The sequence below is a fragment of the Anoplopoma fimbria genome, chromosome 6 (assembly GCF_027596085.1).
Source record: "Anoplopoma fimbria isolate UVic2021 breed Golden Eagle Sablefish chromosome 6, Afim_UVic_2022, whole genome shotgun sequence".
Lineage (NCBI taxonomy): Eukaryota > Metazoa > Chordata > Actinopteri > Perciformes > Anoplopomatidae > Anoplopoma > Anoplopoma fimbria.
In genome coordinates, this window is record NC_072454.1 from 7,708,918 (window position 1) to 7,728,460 (window position 19,543).

General features: G+C 41.8%; 1 protein-coding gene across 1 annotated transcript; it reads right to left on the bottom strand.

Moving 5' to 3' along the window:
* Positions 1-6,188: 6,188 nt before the first annotated feature.
* On the bottom strand, positions 6,189-8,987 carry six3a (SIX homeobox 3a). The gene is made up of 2 exons (XM_054600554.1): positions 8,293-8,987; positions 6,189-6,381 (listed from the first exon to the last, which is right to left on the bottom strand). Exons 1-2 carry the CDS (start codon positions 8,985-8,987, stop codon positions 6,189-6,191), a joined length of 888 nt encoding a protein of 295 aa, XP_054456529.1.
* Positions 8,988-19,543: the final 10,556 nt, after the last annotated feature.

Below are 19,543 nucleotides of genomic sequence, written 5' to 3' on the forward strand. Positions count from 1 at the left end.
GGCAGCGTGTAAACCCACAATATGGACGAATTCATTGTAATTATTCATTGTAGCTTTATTCTGAAGATAAACTCCCACACAACCTTAGTGTGTGTGTGTGTGTGTGTGTGTGTGTGTGTGTGTGTGTGTGTGTGTGTGTGTGTGTGTAACGGTTCTCGTTGCATACATCAGTGCTGTGCCGTGCCGTGCCATGCTAAGGAGGCCTGAGAACGGCGGTAGAAAACACAGGTGCTGGGGCTCTATTTAAGCTGCTCAGCCCTCTGTCCACTCGGTGTGCACAAGGCGAGAGATCACAGCCTGCACCCCCACCCCCACCCACCACACACCACACACACACACACACACACACACACACACACACACACACACACAACCTCCATATGTGCTGTCCGTGTAAGGCTATACGCGTGCACGTGGGCGCGCTCGAGAGAGAGAGAGAGAGAGAGGGGGGGGTTGGGGTTGGGGTGGTCATGTTCGCTTGAGTAAGCCAGAGTTGGGTTGCTTTCATGTTATGCTTGTTTTAAAAAGATGAGGCTTGTGCAATGGCAGTCCACACTAATAAGCATTAGACTGAAGTATTTCTTGACACACACACACACACACACACACACACACACACACACACACACACACACACACACACACACACACCTCCCAACCTGGCTATGAAAGAGAGAGAGAGTATGATCCCATCTGTCTGTACGGTAGCCCACATATAATGAAATCCATACACCGCTGATCCTGTAAATTACAATTTAATACAAACGCTGCCCTTAAGAGAGTGTGTGTGTGTGTGTGTGTGTGTGTGTGTGTGTGTGTGTGTGTGTGTGTGTGTGTGTGTGTGTGTGTGTGTGTGTGTGTGTGATAAATGGTGAGTGTCAGAGACAGTGTGATGGGGTTGGGAGGGGGGTTGATCAGTTGACAACAAGCAGCAGGTGCACGGCGCCTGGCATTGGTAAAAAAACGCGCACAATGTACGCGCATCGGACACGGACGCGCCTAATCGAAATGATAGGAGGCCTCTAAACGTGTCACACCTCTCACGACCTTTACCTGTTTGCAACCAAATGATGCAACTGTTTTTTCAGCTGAGTTTATTGAGTTTATGTTGCTTCATGGTCAACTCTCATAACCCCTTTAATATTACTAAAAATCGTGTCAGAGGCTGGAACTATATTCTGTAATTCCTCTCAAATGTGTTGCAGTTAATTGTGATATAAGGGGGTCATGGTCAGGTGAAAGATATTCGGTGTAATTAATGCACACTCGTTTTGTTTTGACCTTTTACAAGGATGCCTTAATTGCTGCTAATATTTCCCATAATAACCTAGAAGGGGGAGAACAGTAGCTGTCCGTCTGTAACGCATAATGGCAGGTCGTGGTCTTATAACTTAGTATAAATTACCCTCTCAGTCAGGAGGAATGCTGCAGCCCCGTCTTACCTATTGAAGAAGGGACAGTGAGAGCAGAAAGTTTAGTCCACAGGGCCCCTTCTCATTCCTGCAGCGACGGCCGCGCTGCCGAGGCTATAGGGAAAGTGGTGCTCTTTGGGTGCTGCATGAATACACACCAATGGGAAAGTTGTGCTCAGTTAACCGGGGAAATCCGAGAAAAAACAGGGCAGGGCAAGTATTTCTCACCGCCAGACTCCGGCTTAATAGCCCCCCTCCTCCTCCTCCTCCTCCTCCTCCTCCTCCTCCTCCTCCCCCTCTTGTTGGACTGACAGTGCCTGCATTAACTTCGGTATACAAGATGTTGTGGGCTGAAATGAAAAGGAAGGTAAACTATGACCTCTAATCGGATCATCGCTGCGCAAAAACCCCCCAAAAAACCAACAACAACCATCAATCCAAACCCAAAAACATCTTTGTGTGTTTTTTCAGTAGACTACTCACGTGTGTTTCTCTCCTCTTTGGAAAAAAAACTTTTAAATCACTTTAAACTTTAAATCTGGAAGTCATGGAAACAAATAATATATTATCGTCTTTATGTGTGTTAACATGCCAAACAACTTTTAGGAAGCGAAAAGAGAAAAAAGAAACCAAAAAAAAAAAAAGAAACATGTGAGTTTCCATTGTTGCCGCACTTGTCTCACATTCTCGTTTACTCTCATGAAAGTATCACACACAGAGATTACTCCTCGCTAAGTTCCTTTGTCTTGTGATCCATATTTGAGTTGACAGATCACGAACAAGAGCTCCCCCACTGTTAATGACCCCAGCCGGCAACAGATAGACTCACACTTCCAGCACTTTTTTTTTTTTTTTTTTTTTTTTTTTTTTTTTTTACTGCTGCCACTCCAACACACTCTGGCCTACAAATGTTTAAAGCGAGGACAATCATGTGCGTGAGTTTCATTTCCATGGTTAAACATACCCAACTCTAAAAAAATAATAATACTATATTCAATAAAACTTTGACCTTAGTGTGTGTGTGTGTGTGTGTGTGTGTGTGTGTGTGTGTGTGTGTGTGTGTGTGTGTGTGTGTGTGTGTGTGTGTGTGTGTGTGTGTGTGTGTGTGTCATATCCTATGGCGTCTTATTCCTATAATGTCTCTTTAACACATAGTTTCTTGGCGCATTTATGGAAATACATTATGAATATACTATTTTTTCAATTACTATTTGCATATAACGGACGTATGAATGAACGGTGCAAAAAGGCAAAAGTTTCAATCTTTAGCTGACTTTTTTTTTTTCACACATAATTTCAAACAAACACTTTCATTCAATTTTTTTTTTCTCTCAAGTAATTTAAAGTTTATTTCTATCTGGATGTTTACGCTGCGTTTCCAGAGCCTTTTGGGGATAATGAACGTAACTGAAGCCCATTCACGGCTCGTTTCGTATTCATGAGTCCCTATCTGTGGCTCCATCTCTCAGATAGACCTCTAATCCTCGTGTCCTCCTCTGCAGATAAAAAACGCTCTTCAGTTTACGATTAATTTAATCTCAATCATAGCCGGGACTTGTCGCTGCCAATAAAACTTGTGGAGTGCGTAAATGGAGAGGAGGGGAGGGGGGTGGGTGGGGGTGGTGGTGTGATAAGGGTCTGGTGGTGGTGCCGTGGCCCCTCGGTGCTCTTGATAGGGCCTATCTGTCTCTGGCAGGCCGATTTAAGACCCGGAATGGGTTTTAAAATATGATACAGATTTACCTCATTTGCAATCGACTGGCAGTGAGTGCGGCGGTGTGTTTCGGCCGAGCTGAGCTCTGCGTTTGTTTCAGGATCACAGGCCTGTTGAGTCGCAGAGGCTGGAGCTGTGGACACACTTGTTTTTGTGTTTTGATTGGTATCCGTCTGAGGGAGACTTACGCATGCACGTATAGCTTATGCGCACGTTTTCCTCCAGTGGAGACTGATAACATTACGGAGGAGAACAACATAATCCATAGTCAGATCTAAAGTATCTGGAGCTCTGCTATTTATACAAATGTCAACTTTCTTCAAACTGGATTTCACTTACTTTTCACTAAATCAATTATTTTTTAACAACTGTTTCTATGAGCTATGATTTAATTTAGATTTTTTTTTTTTTTTTGTTGTTGTTTTTTTACACACCCGTGCCCATTGCCTGCTTTGTTAATAACTTGTAGCCATTGCATTAACAAATGAGTGTGAGTAAAGGCACACATTTGTGTAAAGAATTGGTATCCTGGTCTCTATTCTGAATGTTAAATATGATCTTACAGCTCCTTTTGCGTGCGCATTTATTCACACGCACACAAAGTGTTTTGTATTCAAGCTTTCAGACTTTGCACAAAAAAAATTGCCAAAACATCCTGTAAAAAAAAATATCTGAACATCCTGACACCACGGCAGGCCTGCAGCACTTGTGTTACACTTGTCGGGAGGCAGTAAAGTTTCAGTTGTCTTATTATAATCAAATGTCAAGAACTAAAAGAACCAAAGCAGGTTTTCACTGTTCTAATATTCCCACAGTCTCCCTGAGCCAAGCAGCAGCACTCTGTCCTACTTTCTGTTTGCAAAAGGACACGACTGCAACACTCCCAAACACAGCGACCTTATTTCTTGGTTATTTACATTTTACTCAGCTCTGCCTTTTAGGAAGCAAGAATCTTCCAGCAAGTGTTTTCCATCCATCCAAACTAAACTATAGCTCCTGCAACAGTGTCCCATAGCAAATGTGCCCTAGTCTGCAGCATAATTGGTTGGGGATTTAGATGGAAAAGGGACTGCAGGAGAGAAAGCCCCTTTTTTTTTTTTTTTTTTTTTTTTTTTTTTTTTTTTGGAGGGGGAAATGGTTCTCGTCCGAAGAAGAAAAGCTCTTTTCAGCGGCCCACAATGGGAGATTGGGACAGGGGAGGAGTCCCATCGTGATTAGCCCATTTAATGGCGCGTTTACTTAATTTCTGTATTCACTAGCAACGGTAAACAAAAGGGGAAATAGCACTCACATTTTTAAGTGCTGCATGATGTTGACGTTTGCCAGAATGTGTGCAGTAGACTATACGGAGGCAGTCCTATATATATATTCATATATATATATATATATATATATATATATATATATATATATATATACATATATATATATATACATATGTATATATATATATTACCTGCATCACATTGGTTAGAAACAGGAGTGTAATGATAAATTAGGAAAAGGGGGGTAAAGTATGACTTCTGGAAAATAAAATCTAAAACATTTTAATGCAGCGTTTCGTCACCGTAAAAGACCAAACAGTTTACACCAATATGATGAATAGTTACTCTGTTGCGGGAATAAAAAAAAAAACCAAACTCCTTTTTAGGTGAGTTCAGCCCGCTGAGTGCACAACCTGGTCCGGGGACGCAATAATAAGCCAAGGCAAGCATTAATGCCTCCACAATCCAATAATGACCCAATATGAACATGTGTTTAGCCACTTATCAATGCCCTTATCCGCCATCGGATGGAGAGACAGACATCATGCATAGAGGTATAGCAAATTGAATACTGTATTTGATTTAGAAATGTATGGTACATTAACATAATAACCACGCAAGAAAGAAACATTGAATAGGCTATAATGTAAATAAGCGCTTTGAGCGACCCTGGGGCGGCAGAGAGGAGGGGGGGGGGGGGGGGGGGGGGGCAGCCTGCAGACTTGATTCAATGTAGTAATAACAAGCAATTCCACTTTTCATTATTATTATTATTATTTTTTTTTTTCTCTCTTTTGCATAAATGTGACTGGTAACATATCTCATTATCAACCCCCCAGAACACAGCCAAAAACCAACAAAAACGCCTAGAGCACTTCAGTTGTAAGTTTTGACAAATATTTTATGTAGGAACACCAAGTCAAGAAAAGTGAGGAAGGGATAGAAAAGAGGATGAGACGGGGGAGAGCATTACTTATGTACAAGCATATTTCTACACGTATATTACAGACCGGGGAGAATGATCGCATTATTTGAGATATACATAATTCAATATAAAATTTTGAAAATAAAAATCTGATACAGTCATAAACGGTTCCGTTCGACATTTTTTTTTTTTTTGACCATGTACCCCACACAGGCAGTGACAGAAGTGTATTTAAAAAGGTGCTTACGACTTAAAATGATTGTCTGATGAACAGAAGTAAAAAAAAAAAAAAAAAAAAAAAAAACAGGATTGCATCTTGTCTGCATGGCGGCTGCTTCGCCGTCATCATCATCATCATCATCATCATCATCATCATCATCATCATCATCAGGATTTAAAACGGAGATGAGGACAAGGAAAAAAAAAAAAAAAGACAGCAAGACGATCTGTTTTTATTCCCTCTGATCGATGTTCCTGATGGAAACTCTTGCATTCAGGTTATTCTCCCTGATTACAAAACAAAAAAAAATAAAAAAAGACATCATGCAAGTAGTCTAGTAGTAGTGGTGGTGGTGGTGTTGGTGGTGGTGGTGGCGGTGGTGGCGTGGGGGTATGAAGAGGAGGGGGAGGCGTGGGTCCTTTGAAAGCGCTTTATAATAAAAAAAAAAAAAAAAAAAAACGACGTGCTTTTATCTCTTTTTATTTTAATATTTATATCAATCGGTCCTTTTTTCATCCGCGATATTTCATAAGTCTTTTTTTTTTTTTCTTCTTCCTCTCAGGTCCATTTTCCCCTGTAAATATTTCTCTTTTTGTTTTTGTTTTTGTGTGTTTCCCCCCCCCCCCCCCCCCCCCCACCCCCACACTCCGTATCATACATCGCACTCCGAGTCGCTGGATGTGACGGACAGGATGGACGTCCCAGTATCAACTCTTTCTGCCATACTGGAAACGCTGGTGGTCGGACTGGCCGCGGTTGACGGCGACTCTGCCGAGCTGTGAGGGGTGAGGCCGGCCTCTGACAGGGACCTCATACCGCTCGGTCCTATTGCTTGGTGTTGGAGCCTGGAGAAGAAAAGAAGCCAGGAGGGGAGGGAGGGAGGGAAAGAGAGAAGGAAAAAAAAAATGAGAGAAATGGCAATTAGACCTGAGAATGTCCCCCTTCCCCTCCTCCTCCTCCTGCAAAATAGGGGTTCAAACTCGCCTTTCTTTCCCCCTGCCGGCCCCAGCCATGCATGCATGCTTTTATCAAATAGCCAGCTTTCAGGGGACAAAACACAGCACTGTGTAGACTACCAAATGTCCCAAGAAATGCAATGAGTTATTCTGTTCTAATGCAAAAGTATAGGCATGTTCAACGCGAGTCAATCTGTCATTTAAATAACGTGACACTTCACTACAGAAAACTGGGATTTTAATCCAACTTGGTGTCTGTTTAAAAAGCAGTTTGATGGCATTTTTGCTTTTTATTCTGGTTCATCAGCATTTGCTTTACATTTGTAAATTGTCTTCGGTGCTGCACAGTTTTATTATATCTCACAAGAACCCGTAGAACCCGAGATTATGCAGTTTCATTACCCAAAAAAAAATTATTATTATTATTATTATTATTATTATTATTATTTGTTCAATAAAATATAGGTCCTGGTCCAAAACGCAAAATGTTGTGAGGCTTTGACACAGATGCTTTTCAGTCTGATGGAAGTGGAAGTGTATGAATGAGTGACGTGGAGATCCAGGTTACTCCAATCATCCTAAATGTTTATCTCCAATCCACTCATGATAATAACTCCATCACGGCGGGATAATATCAGGCTGGAAATATATCTCTTCATTTAGCAAAAAAGATTAGAATAGTGTTCATATGGCTTAGTACTCTCCGAGGTATTTTCTAATCAATTATAGCATTTCAATGGAGTGATACCACACTTAATGTTATGAATACAGCCTATGTCTTCAAATGCTTTTTAATACGCAGGCTCATTTTAGCCAAGTAATATCAATAATACCTTCTATTATCCTTTGAGATAATCTTTTCCAACAATGCTAAGTAACGTGATGTTTTAAATGACAAATGCACCAGAGGACATGTAACATACACGCCGTGTAGCCTAAATAAAGCATTGCATAGCTTTGGTAGCAAAAACAAAAATATTTCAAATTATTTTCAAAACTTGACAATTTTAAAGGTATTTTTAATGTATAGTTACAACTATTTAACTTTTGGCTAAATAAATATTAAGTCGTGTCCAGTCCTTTTACACTTTTTACTTTTACTGAATAAAATAATTAATATGGTTGTTAACACTAGTATCATCTGAATAGTGGTTATATATGTAATATATTTTGTTATATATAAATAAATATATATATTATTGCAGCCCTTTTTTTATTATTTATGTCATTTATTACAATACTTTCACTCTTACGGAAAACATGAAAAAAAAAACAAGAAGCTGTTTCTATTTGAAAACACTGCTCAATAATCACCTCTACGGTTTAACAGCAATGCAGATTTTAATTACATCATTATAATTTTATCATTCGAAGTTATTTGAACAGCTAACTTGTGTTTTAACATGTATAGTGTTTTGTGTATTTAATAGTTCCTTATTCTGTTCAAAAATACCAGCAAAGCTAAATGACAAACCAAATGACCAAATTATTATTTTTTTTATTATAAGTTCTTCTAAATATAAAAATAAACGTATGGTATTTTTTTTTGTTGAAAAAGACAGTTTTGGATATTAAAAACAGCGTGAATAGTGTCGTCGATGTTCACTCTGGTTTCACTTCATAACAAACATGTCGGCAGCTCCCTCTGCAGACACAAATACACCAATAACAACAATAATAACACTCATTTTTCTCAGTTCCTTTTAAACATTTCACACAAACTTTCCACGTGTCTGATGTTTTTTTATTTTATTTCTACCACGATTAAAAAAAAAAAAAACCCCAAAAAAAGCAACCAACCTGTTTTTGGCCGCCGCGGCTCTGTCTCGTTGCCTCCGGTTTTTAAACCAGTTTCCGACCTGTGTGGGAGTGAGTCCAGTGGCTTGAGCCAGTTCCCTTTTCTTGCTGGGGTTCGGGTACGGGTCCTGGAGGTACCACTCCCTCAGCAGGCTCCGTGTCCTCTCTTTGAAACAGTGCGTCTTCTGCTCGCCGTCCCAGATGGTCCGAGGCAGAGGAAACTTCTTCCTCACCCGGTACTTATCGACCGGTCCGAGGGGACGTCCGCGGAGCTTCTCGGCCTCCTGGTAGTGCGCTTCCAGCCACATGGCCTGCAGTTTCCCGTGCGAGTCCTTGGTGAACTTGTGGTTCTCCAGGATGTGGTACAGGTCTCTGAAGTTCCCCGTGTGGAAAGCCACCACTGCCCGGGCGCGCAGGATGGATTCGTGCTTGTTGATGGCTTCACACGCACCCGGAGCCACGGGCAGGGACCAGAGGAACCGGCCCAGCCGCTCGATGTCCCCGGTCTCCTCCAGCGTCTCGCAGACGCTCGCCACCTGCTCCGGGGAGAAGTTGAGGGTCGGTAGCTGAAACATGGACAAGTCTTCTGGAGGAGACCTGGTGGTGGGAGCGCTGTTCGCCAGGAGCACGGGGCGATCAGCGAAGTTTGGCAGGAAGAAATGGGAGGGATAAAGCTCTAAAGGGGATCTGAAAACCATGGAAATGACCTGAGAGAGAAAGAAAATTACCGAGAAAAAGGGTGAAACCGAACAAATCCGGCCGGTTTAAAAAAAAAAAAGATTGAATGATTCAATGGCTATCGCCTAATGACACCAGCCTCATAATATCTCCCCCCTAAATCCGCCGTTGAGTGTAGCATTGAAACATTTTTGTTTCCCTTTTCTATTGGTCTTCTTGGTGTCGTTGTAACGTAGTCATGGCAGCCCTGCCAATCACTGTCAAGCGTGCCAATCATTAGCCAGTACGTAGCGCGAGGCTTTCACCACTTGTGCAGCACGCACGAGGGGGTTATCAGAGTCTCGATCTCCTCAGAAACCCTCCCACCGCACCGCGCGCATCAGGCGCAAGCCAATGCGAGCCGATCTGCTGAATGCGACGAGCAATTAGAGGGTGGAATATTATTGCGATCTTAACGAGGCTCGTTAAAGCTAAAGAAGATATGTAGACTGGAGATGCTGGGGAGGGAGGAGGGAGGGAGGGAGGAGGGAGAGAGGGAGCTTTAAAAGGGTGACAAATGGACAACCAATGACTGCGACTCCGGAGTACATGTTTTTGAATTGGAGCGAGTCAATTTGCACATTATTTTCCCCTGTAGTTGCTACTTTTTGTTTTTTAAAATATATATTTTTTCTTCTTCTTCTTCTTCTTCTTCTTCTTCTTCTTCTTCTTCTTCTTCTTCTTCTTCTTCTTCCCAGCAGTCCATTCGTTTTTGTGCGAGGGGAAAGGAAGTCGTTAGGGTCCTTCCACGTCCTTCCTTTTTTCATCTGTGTTATCACTTTCCATTTTCTTGTTTTCTAAAAAAAAAAGATCACATTATGACACGATCCGTTATTCCTTCTGCTGGATCTGTCGCTGATTTTAAAAAAAAAAAAAATGAAAAAATGAAAAAAATAATAATTGTATGGTCGCAAATTTTATGACATGACTTTACGCGGGCTCGCTGCTGCTGCTGTGTGTGTGTGTGTGTGTGTGTGTGTGTGTGTGTGTGTGTGTGTGTGTGTGTGTGTGTGTGTGTGTGTGTGTGTGTGTGTGTGTGTGTGTGCTGGTCCCGGTGAAGGCTGCAGTGTGATGCCGTCCCCCCCCCTGCTGTCCCCGGCCCTGCCTCCGGGACGCTGCCTCCTCTCCAACCAACACCAGTTATTGTTCCAAATGAATATCGATGCGCAGCGTTGTGTTGATTAAACAAAGATAATTTACCAGTGGCATCACCCTTTTAATGCCACCAGTTTATCACGGGGTTATTTTGTTTTTTTTGTTGATGGTTAGTCCAGCCCCTCTTATTAATACCATTACTATTGGAATTACAATCAAATGGCAACATGAAAGCTTCTTGGGGGACATGAAAAGCAGTTTCCATGTATTTGATCTAGTGGTTAGGACACGATCAATGTCCACATCCAGTCACAGGACTCGGCTTTACAGCAGTAGCCACGGCGGTGTGATTTTCATGTTTATGGCTAAAACGGCTTCATATTTAGACAGGGCTTATAGGGTGTTAAAATAGTGTGAGTTCACTCTAACACGAACAGTGCTCACATTGTGAAAGGGCCGTGTACGAGGCGTAGCATCTAGACTCCGCTTAATCCGCCCTCAATAAAGCTGACATAATGATCCTAAGCCGACCTTTCTACAAAATCATTCAGGAATTCAAAACTTTTTCCTTCCCTCTCTCAGATTTGCACATTCTCCGGGGGGCTGGCCAGATAGACCACCGACCTCAAGCCTGAGTGAGTAGACCAGCTGGACATGCATGCAGAGTCAGTGCCTGTCTGTGGTCCCCCGTTACACCTTCACTGACAGAACTGCAGGTGCGTAAAAGATGCAGTTACGCACGTTTTACGCACTTTTTACGCACTTTTACGCACTTTTACGCATGGCTGTTTCGGGCACTTTCAATCCTGCATCCATAGGTGCATGTGATACAGAAAGCAGGGGTTGTGATGATCCTATTGCAGGGTCAGGCGTTTGTGTTTCGTGCGCGTCTTTTTTGGGGGTTGTGTGCGTGCATGTATGTGTGAGGAGGGGGGGGGATCAAACCTGTCCACTGCGCTGCTGTACGGACCTCAGGAGAACTAATCCCAAGTGGCACTTGAATTGGTCCCGTTGGAAAGCTCCGTGGACTGGAAGTAAAGGCTGGTATTTTCATGCTGGTGTTAAAACTAACCTCCCAGCCTATGCAACCCCCTCTCTCTCTCTCTCTCTCACACACACACACACACACACACATGCATACATGCACGACCCCAAAAATGAAGTTGAGAGTGCAGGCTTAGCAGCACTACTCCGAATATGCAAAGCCTCCTACCTGACCGGGTTCCTCCTGGTGCACCAATTTAGGTGATCGCCATTCAAGCCCAGGCTGCAGGTATTATCCTGCATTCTGCTTTTGGAGGAGCCTTGTTCGGGGAGAAGCCCTCGCAGGCAATTCGGAAATCAGCTCCTAGAGAAAAAAAAAAAAAGAGGAGAGGTGAAATGTTAAACCTGAATGGGGATTGAGGGGGGAAAGAGCCAGCGCTAATTCACATTCTTTAACATGGCTTTTGTTTACGCTAAGCATGTAATTAACACCCCCCAAACAAGTTTATTCACCTGCCGTAATTGTGTGTTTATCCGAGGGCTTGCTGAATGTTGGGAGCAGCGGGGGACGGCAGCTCTGAAGGCAGATGGAGAATGTAACGTCGTCCCTGTTTACTCACAGCCCAAACCTCCAGACACCACAACACAAACAACATTTTGCACTCTAAAAAAAGAACAAAAAAAACACCCATAATGTGTTGGTCAAGCAGACGGAGAAGCCCGGCGTCAGCACCTCATTGTCCCTGTGTGACATTAGTTCTGTTTGTAAATCACTTTGTCAAAGTTTGTTTAGAAAACATTTTTTTTTTTTTTTTTTTTTTTTTTTTTTTTAGCTTTTATACTAGTTTCTACAGCATACAGTTATTTAACTTCCAACAGTTCTTGCTGTTGAACAATGAATTAACCATACTGGTTAATTGCCAATTAGTTCTTTTCATGATCAGTCTGTTCCAATAAGGGAAGCAAATAAACAAAGCTGATGTTACGTCATGTACGGGAGTGAGGGAGAGAGACCGGATGAGAGGAAGAAAGGAAAAAAGGTGTTGACTGTAAAAGGTAAGAGGGGAAAGAGAAAGAAGGCACGAAAGAAAAGGGTCTTGTTTTATTTTCTGCTCCCTCGTTGACCCCGGTTTGGCAGAGGCTGGCCAGAAAAGGCAGCACACCCCTCCCTGGCAAACACAGGACAGACTCCATCCTGGATTCATCTCCACAATACACAAGACGACACTTTACAGCAACGACGGGTACGTACCAAATAAATCACCGTTTTTATTGTCCTTATTTCTTTACAGTTAAGTACCTCTTTATAGATTTTAAATGCATATACATGTGGAAGCATGCATTTATTTATTTTGAACGTATGTGGACTTTTAATTATCATTCTCTTGCCTGACATTTTATTGTGTTTATGTGGAAATGCAACGCTGGTGTTTTCTCACCAAACATATCAGGAGGTCCCTTTTCTCCTTTTGGCTCTTGTTTTTTTTTTTTCTTCTTCTTCTTTTCTGCTTGCTCTTCTTCGTCCCCTGCAGAGCTGTGAGCAGGGTCCAGTCCACGGACTGGTCGTGACACTGGTCCACTGCTATTTCACTGGTTCATCTGTCCAACATCAGGATGGAAATCCAGCCGCTGCTCCTGTAAGTGAAGCAGACCCGTCTCTGACTGCGATGCTGCCATAATGCTAGACGACTCATTTTTATTTCTACGGATACTTTTTTTTTGGGAAATATTTAAGAAATGATACAGATACAATCTCATCGGGTATTTTTTTTATTTTAAAAGAGTCAAACTGCTCATACCAATTATCTTCTTATAGATCAGCATTTCAGTCGGTTTTTCGCATTTTTTTTTTTTTTTGTTTTATTCGCCGAGCACCGGGGAGATCTGTGCGTTTGCAGAGCAGATGTGTGCTGCTGTCGGGACAAAACCCTCCATCCCATGATGGCCAGTGTACAGAGACTCTACACTGTCTCCACACTGTAAGAAGTATCAATCTATCCAAGTCATTCTAGCGTTGCACTCAATTTTGCAAATATTTATTTATGTCTGAAAACGTTTTAAACCCCCTCCTTTAGCAACGACATGTGATCATTTCCAATCACTTTTGAATTCCAATTTTTTTTTTTAAAAGTGCAAATGTATTAATCATAATGAAGAAATATTAGACAAATTGTGTTTTGATTTTAAGATGGTCGCTCATATTTCTACAAAATTTGTGCAATTTCTAAGATTTGTGGAATCTCTCCATCGCCAGAATTTACAGAATTTCCTCGCGTCTGGGGAATAAATATGATAAATTAAAGATCCAAGTGTTTTGATATTTTTTGCAGTGCATAATCTCCTGCTCTCAGATAACCTACTGCTGCAGAAGCGATGTTGTTTTTTCTTTTATCAAACCCTTTGAGGGCTAAAATTACGCACGTCATTTTGCGTATGATTTACTTGATTGAATGACCCAAAGCGACAAACGATTAAGTCGGTTACTGTACTTTAAACTGTAAACAGCTGCCAACTATAGTTGTATTCTCAGGGGCAGTAGGTCACCCCTCCGTGTGTGTGTGTGTGTGTGTGTGTGTGTGTGTGTGTGTGTGTGTGTGTGTGTGTGTGTGTGTGTGTGTAGGAGCCTCCACTAAACACAACAATGCCTTCATACACAAATAGAAAACCTATATATTTTTTTTTTGGATAGTTTTGTCATAATGATCTGTCCATGTGGCTTTATGAGCAAAGCCTGTACAAAAGTTTTTAACACCTATCCTTCTCCCTCCCTCTCCCCTCTCTCTCTCTCCTCTCCCTCCTCTCTCTCTCTCTCCCCCTTTCTTTTATTGTTTTTATTGTGTGGTCTCATTAGGGGGACTTCCTGGCAGGGCTGGGAGCTTGTATCGGAGCTGTCCAATCAGTGTATTTACACGGGTTGTTAGCGACAGTTAATGAGGGCTCCTCCCCGGGCCGGTAGAGAAAGGCGCCTCAACATTAAGATTTACCTTGTGTCAACTCGTTACTTCTAATGAACCTCCATGCAAAAAGCCTCCTCGTACTCAATGGAGCCGTGCGCCCGGATCTTGTGTGTGAGACCCTGGAAGAGTGGAGCTGCAGGACGGCCTCCCTCTCTCCCCCTTTTCATCCCACTCACTCGGGGGAGAGTCGCTTTTTCTCTGCATGTCCCGGGCTCCGTGATGCATGCACACATGCCTGTGTGTGTGTGTGTGTGTGTGTGTGTGTGTGTGTGTGTGTGTGTGTGTGTGTGTGTGTGTGTGTGTGTGTGTGTTCAGTGGAGGTGGGTGGTGCATATAACCTACTCTTTGTAAGAATATGACGTCCCCCCAAATGTCGACGCTTGGTCAGTGGCCCCAAAGCTTTAAGTCTTTGATAATGGAACAATAAGAAGTTGTAATAAAGTGCTGTAAATGAACACACGGCCTATGAATATGAATATGAATTCAAATGTGGTGAAACTCACCACGGTTTTAAAGATTAGTGTCCAGTCATCACTAAAAAAGTGTGAGAGGACCTGAGGAGAGAGAGAGAGAGAGAGAGAGAGAGAGAGAGAGAGAGAGAGAGAGAGAGAGAGAGAGAGCCTGATATGTCTTCCATTGTTGGCTGAATGATGCTTGACATGTCAGCTTATTGCCTCTGCAGAAGCAAGTTCATTTAAATCACCCTCCATCCCCCCCCACTGGAGCGCCCAGCTCCAGCTCGGGCTCTGGCCCCTCTGTCCACCCCTCGTCTGGCCCCCAGTGTGGCTTGTTGAGCCGCATCAGCAACACATCACTGCCCCTCAATTCAGGTACAAACTGGAGGAGTTTGGCGGATCCCTGAAGTGGACTCCCCTCTTACTCTTCTAACCCACAGAGACACCACTTAAAAATCAATTAGGCTCGTCCGGTCTCTCTTCCCCCGCCAGTCATCATTTCCTAAAAACAGGTGGCTGGTTTTTTTGGGGAAATTTTTGGGGAAGATTTTGGGAAGTTAAAAAAAAAAAGTCGACTTTTAGATGTATTGTATCCAGTTCTGGATGAGTTGATGCGTCACTTTGTGGCCTGTCTGAACTCCTACCACTTCCTCTCTGCCTTCATTGGGTCATTTACATATGGCATAGGCCTACTGTTGACACAAAGTAAAAGCGACCCCATCAAATGCACCATGTCGCCTCTCTCAGCGTCACTTACCTGGTCCCTCGTGTTAAAGAGCTGCAGCACCGCTGGAGGAGGCCGTGTGTTCACTCTTCCAGGTAGATGAGTTGATTTGGAGACAGAGGCAGAGATGGAGAAAAATAATGATAATAATGGGTGCATATCAGATGCATTGCCCCGAGCTTTACATGTGATGCTCACCTTCCAGCGCCCATTACTTTGTTGAAGAGCAAAAACAAGACCTCCACTTTCTCTGTGTCAACATCCGACCCTTAGATAGTCATTGTGCATCACTCATCTGCATGTGTGGGCCTGAAAGTGCACCGTGGACTCTGGAGAGGTAACACGATGGACACAGTTACATCAGCACAAATGTTGACAGAGTTTCTCTTGGGGGGGTTTTTTTTTGGACTTGACTGTCAGAGCTGATTAAGCGGCCCAGCTCTTGGAGGCAGATAGGAGCAGTGGATGCTCCTTGAGCCCGGTGTCACAGGAGCTAACAGGCCGTAATTACTCTGGCTGACTTATCGCTCTCAAAGCTGACTAATGTTCAGAGAAACCACAGACAGCATACATACGGTCGAGGCTGCTCAACTCTTTGGCCGTCCCTTTTTAGCCTGGTGCTCCACAGATGACCTTTTCCATTTCCTTTTTCTTCAGATCATGAAGTGGGGTGTGAATGAAAACAGCTGTGATACACAGAGAAAAACATAAAGTGTAAAGTAGCTAAGTACATTTGCTAAAGTGCTACTTATGAATTTAGATACATGTACTTCTATCAACAACATGTATTTGACTTAAAGAGGCCATGCTGAGTTCTTTGGCTTTTTATAAATTAAGTACTTCACTTAACCTTGAATGCAAGACTTGTCCTTGTTATTGAGTATTCTTACAATGTGGCAAAGCTGGCTTTACATAGTTAAGTGTCTCAATACTTCTTACAACAGGCTAAATATATTTACATATAATAAAGACACCATAAGACTTGAAGATAAACTGTCCTGAAGTATGCTGCTATAGACTTTTAAGGAGACTCCAATTCTGAGGAAGTTGCTACTTTAGTTTAGTATTTCCATTTTATGTTACTTTATACTTCATCTTCATTACACTGAATAGGGAAATGTTTTACTTTTTAACTCCACTACATTATTTGAAATATTTAGTTGTTTTGCATATTCAGATTTAACTACAAAACGTTTAACAAATAAAATATAATGCAAATTTATAGTTTTAATTTAAACTACAACATATAAAGTAGTAAAAATGTGTCCCACTTCGACCAGCTAAAACATAAAATATCAATAATGATTCAATAATATTGTAAAAATGGATTTAAACTCAGAAGTTGACCATTAGATACAATCCGTACTTCTACTTTTGATAATTTGAGTACATTTTTACTGATGTTTACTTCTTAGATAATACTTCAGTAAACCTCTGTATGCCTAACTTTTACTAGTAACAGAGTATTTCACCTTGAGGTATTACTACTTTCACTCAAGTTAGGGATCTTAAGTTAAGGACCTTAAGTTGAGCACTTCATGTTTCAGCATATCATGAATAGAATTCGCAGTTGCTGCTTGTCACAATCGTTTAACTCCTCTCTCACAACAACAGCTTCTCTCTCCCTCCACAGGTAAATGCTTTCATTGAAGCTTTATTCTGTGAGTGATCTATAGATCCATATCGAGTGACCCTCTCTCTTCCTCTTTCTCTGTGTGAAGGTTACAGTCACCGTGTCACCCACGATCCTGTCATTGTCTCGCATTTTTGTTTGTTGCGGCTTTTGCATGGCACGCAATGACCAGAACCGACGTCAGTCTCTCTCTCTCTCTCTCTCTCTCTCTCTCTCTCTCTCTCTCTCTCTCTCCCCAACTCCCTCCTTGACTGCAGCTTTTGACATTACTCCACTCGATTGCCCGTTTACCCCCGAGTCAAGTTTGAGACGGGCAAGAAGTGTAAAAGAGGTGGGCCATGTCATATCCGCTCAGTGTGCATGGGATTGTTGGCCTGCACGGCTGTGATCATTGTTCAGGAGAACAATTCCTGCACAGAGCAAGCAGGAAGGCAAAAAAAAGTGGAAGAGTAGTTGCAAACAGAGGCCGGTTGGACATTTTACACATAGTTTTCACTCCAGCATGTAGTTATTGTTGGGATATGTAGGCTATTTGGCTTTTTTGGGGTATTTCTTTTTTCAGGGATGTAGGCCTATATTGCACTTTTTTTTTTTTACATTACATTGTCATTATTAATATTATAATTGTCTTTCATTCAATCTTTTCGTCTAACTGTAACATTTACTTTTCTGGACTTTGAAGAGTCAAATTAATTTAACTCACTCTTCCACCCAGACACCACCTCAAATATATTAATATTAACGGGATAATTTCACCTTCAAATGCTCCAAAAAGGGCTGATCTCCCGGCTGTGAAAGATAATTCAAATGACCACGAAAACCCCTTTAACCTGGAAAGCCCAAGAACGTGATTTTAAACTTGATGTTATATCAACGTTTTTCTTTACGAATCATATTTCACCAAGAAATCCTACATCCTATAAATATATGTTTTTGAATGTAGGCACTATTTATAGCCTATGCCTATATAAAATAGCACTTGGAGTTGGGTTGCTGGTAGGTTATTTTAGGCTAAAATGCTGAACCGTATTGCAAATGAATTCTTCTTAAACTTGTGAGACACTGATGTCGCATACCCTTAGGCTAAAATGAGTTTACGCAGAGTTATGTATTCATTCAGTCCTCATTAAGATTGTAACGAATGCAATTTGTTGAGAAAGTGCAGTAAGTGGTCTTTATTTAGTGTCCTTCATAAGAATGAAAAACAAAGTTATCAAAAAAAGAATAACATCAATGTTTTGATAATTGATTAAGTAATTGTTTTCCTCTAAAAAAAATAATAAAATAAAAATAAAAAGTCACTATTAGTTGTATTATAAAGTGGTTCCTGAGCCACAGGTCGGTTCCGGTGTCGGGTCGGTTCTCCTGTGTTCTGTACTTGAACTCATCACTGCGCCTTCGACTCAGCAGCCAATCAGAGGCGAGCACCGGAACTAACCGTCCTGTAACTCCATATTAGTTTACAGGATAATAACGGAGAGATGCGGCGGCTGAGGAGCCCGGTTATTCACGGGTGAGCAGCGCCAGTCCAATCTGATTTATGTCACGCATCTCCGTTTGGCTCAGCAGATCAATAGCGGACGTCTGGGAGAGCAGGTGGGGGGGGGGGGGGGGGGGGCTGTACAGGTACAAGGAAAGGAAAAGGTGCAACAGGTCAACCACAGTTTGACCCAAGAGCTATATATATATATATATATATATATATAAAAAATATATATTAATTATGTTTCTGTTTCTTACAGGTTTATCATTTTTTTAGGGATAATAATGTTGCAAAATAAAAAATATTAATGATAATAATAACAATGCATTGTTATCATTATTATTTTTTGTCGTTGTTACAGTCATTATAGCTCCATTTAAAATCATAAAGCCCTGAAATCACTGGATTTATTCTGCAGCCCATTCTGTAAGATGACTACAGCATGAATCACTGCGGACACTTTGTAAACCAGCAGGCCTATATGTGCAAATTATTGATCTTTAAGTCTTTCAAAGTGTACACACCAAAGAGCCATACGACGGGGAAAAATTAAAAAAAAAAATTAATTCTCCTTCATTAATGCAACTAAGCTATCATTTAAATGTGTTGCACGTCAGACGACAAGAGAGGAAAATGTCTTCAATTAAATGTTCAAATATCTGTCCGTCTTTGCTTTAGTAGCCTATAAATGCGTATTTCAACAGCTTTATCTCATCCTGCAGCTGAAAATATGATTTCCTTTTTTGCTTGTTGAGGGGTGTTTTGCCTCTGATTGGCTTACAGTATCGGTAGTTTAAGTATCAAGTTAGATACGCTCACTACGCACACCCACTCCCTGCTATTGAAACCATAATGTTTTCCTACGCATGGGGCTCATACACACACTGCTGAAACCATTGAAGCCTGCATGTAACCTGCCATGTCCAGCTTTCACACGCAAATACAACAAAAAAAAAGGAAAAAAAGACCCAAAGTGATGCTCAGACCACCACATTACTGTTGTAATGATTAAAACAAAGGCTCTCAACCATTGACACATATTCCTGCTATGACACATTGAGATGTTTCAGCTTGATTGTTGTAAACGTGCATTCATTATTCAGGTCCAATTTATTAGCTTTGTGTGGCAGATGTCAGAGCGTGATGGAGATGTTTGTGTTTGACTGATTTAAGGAGCCATTATCCCGGCCTGCTTATCAAACATTC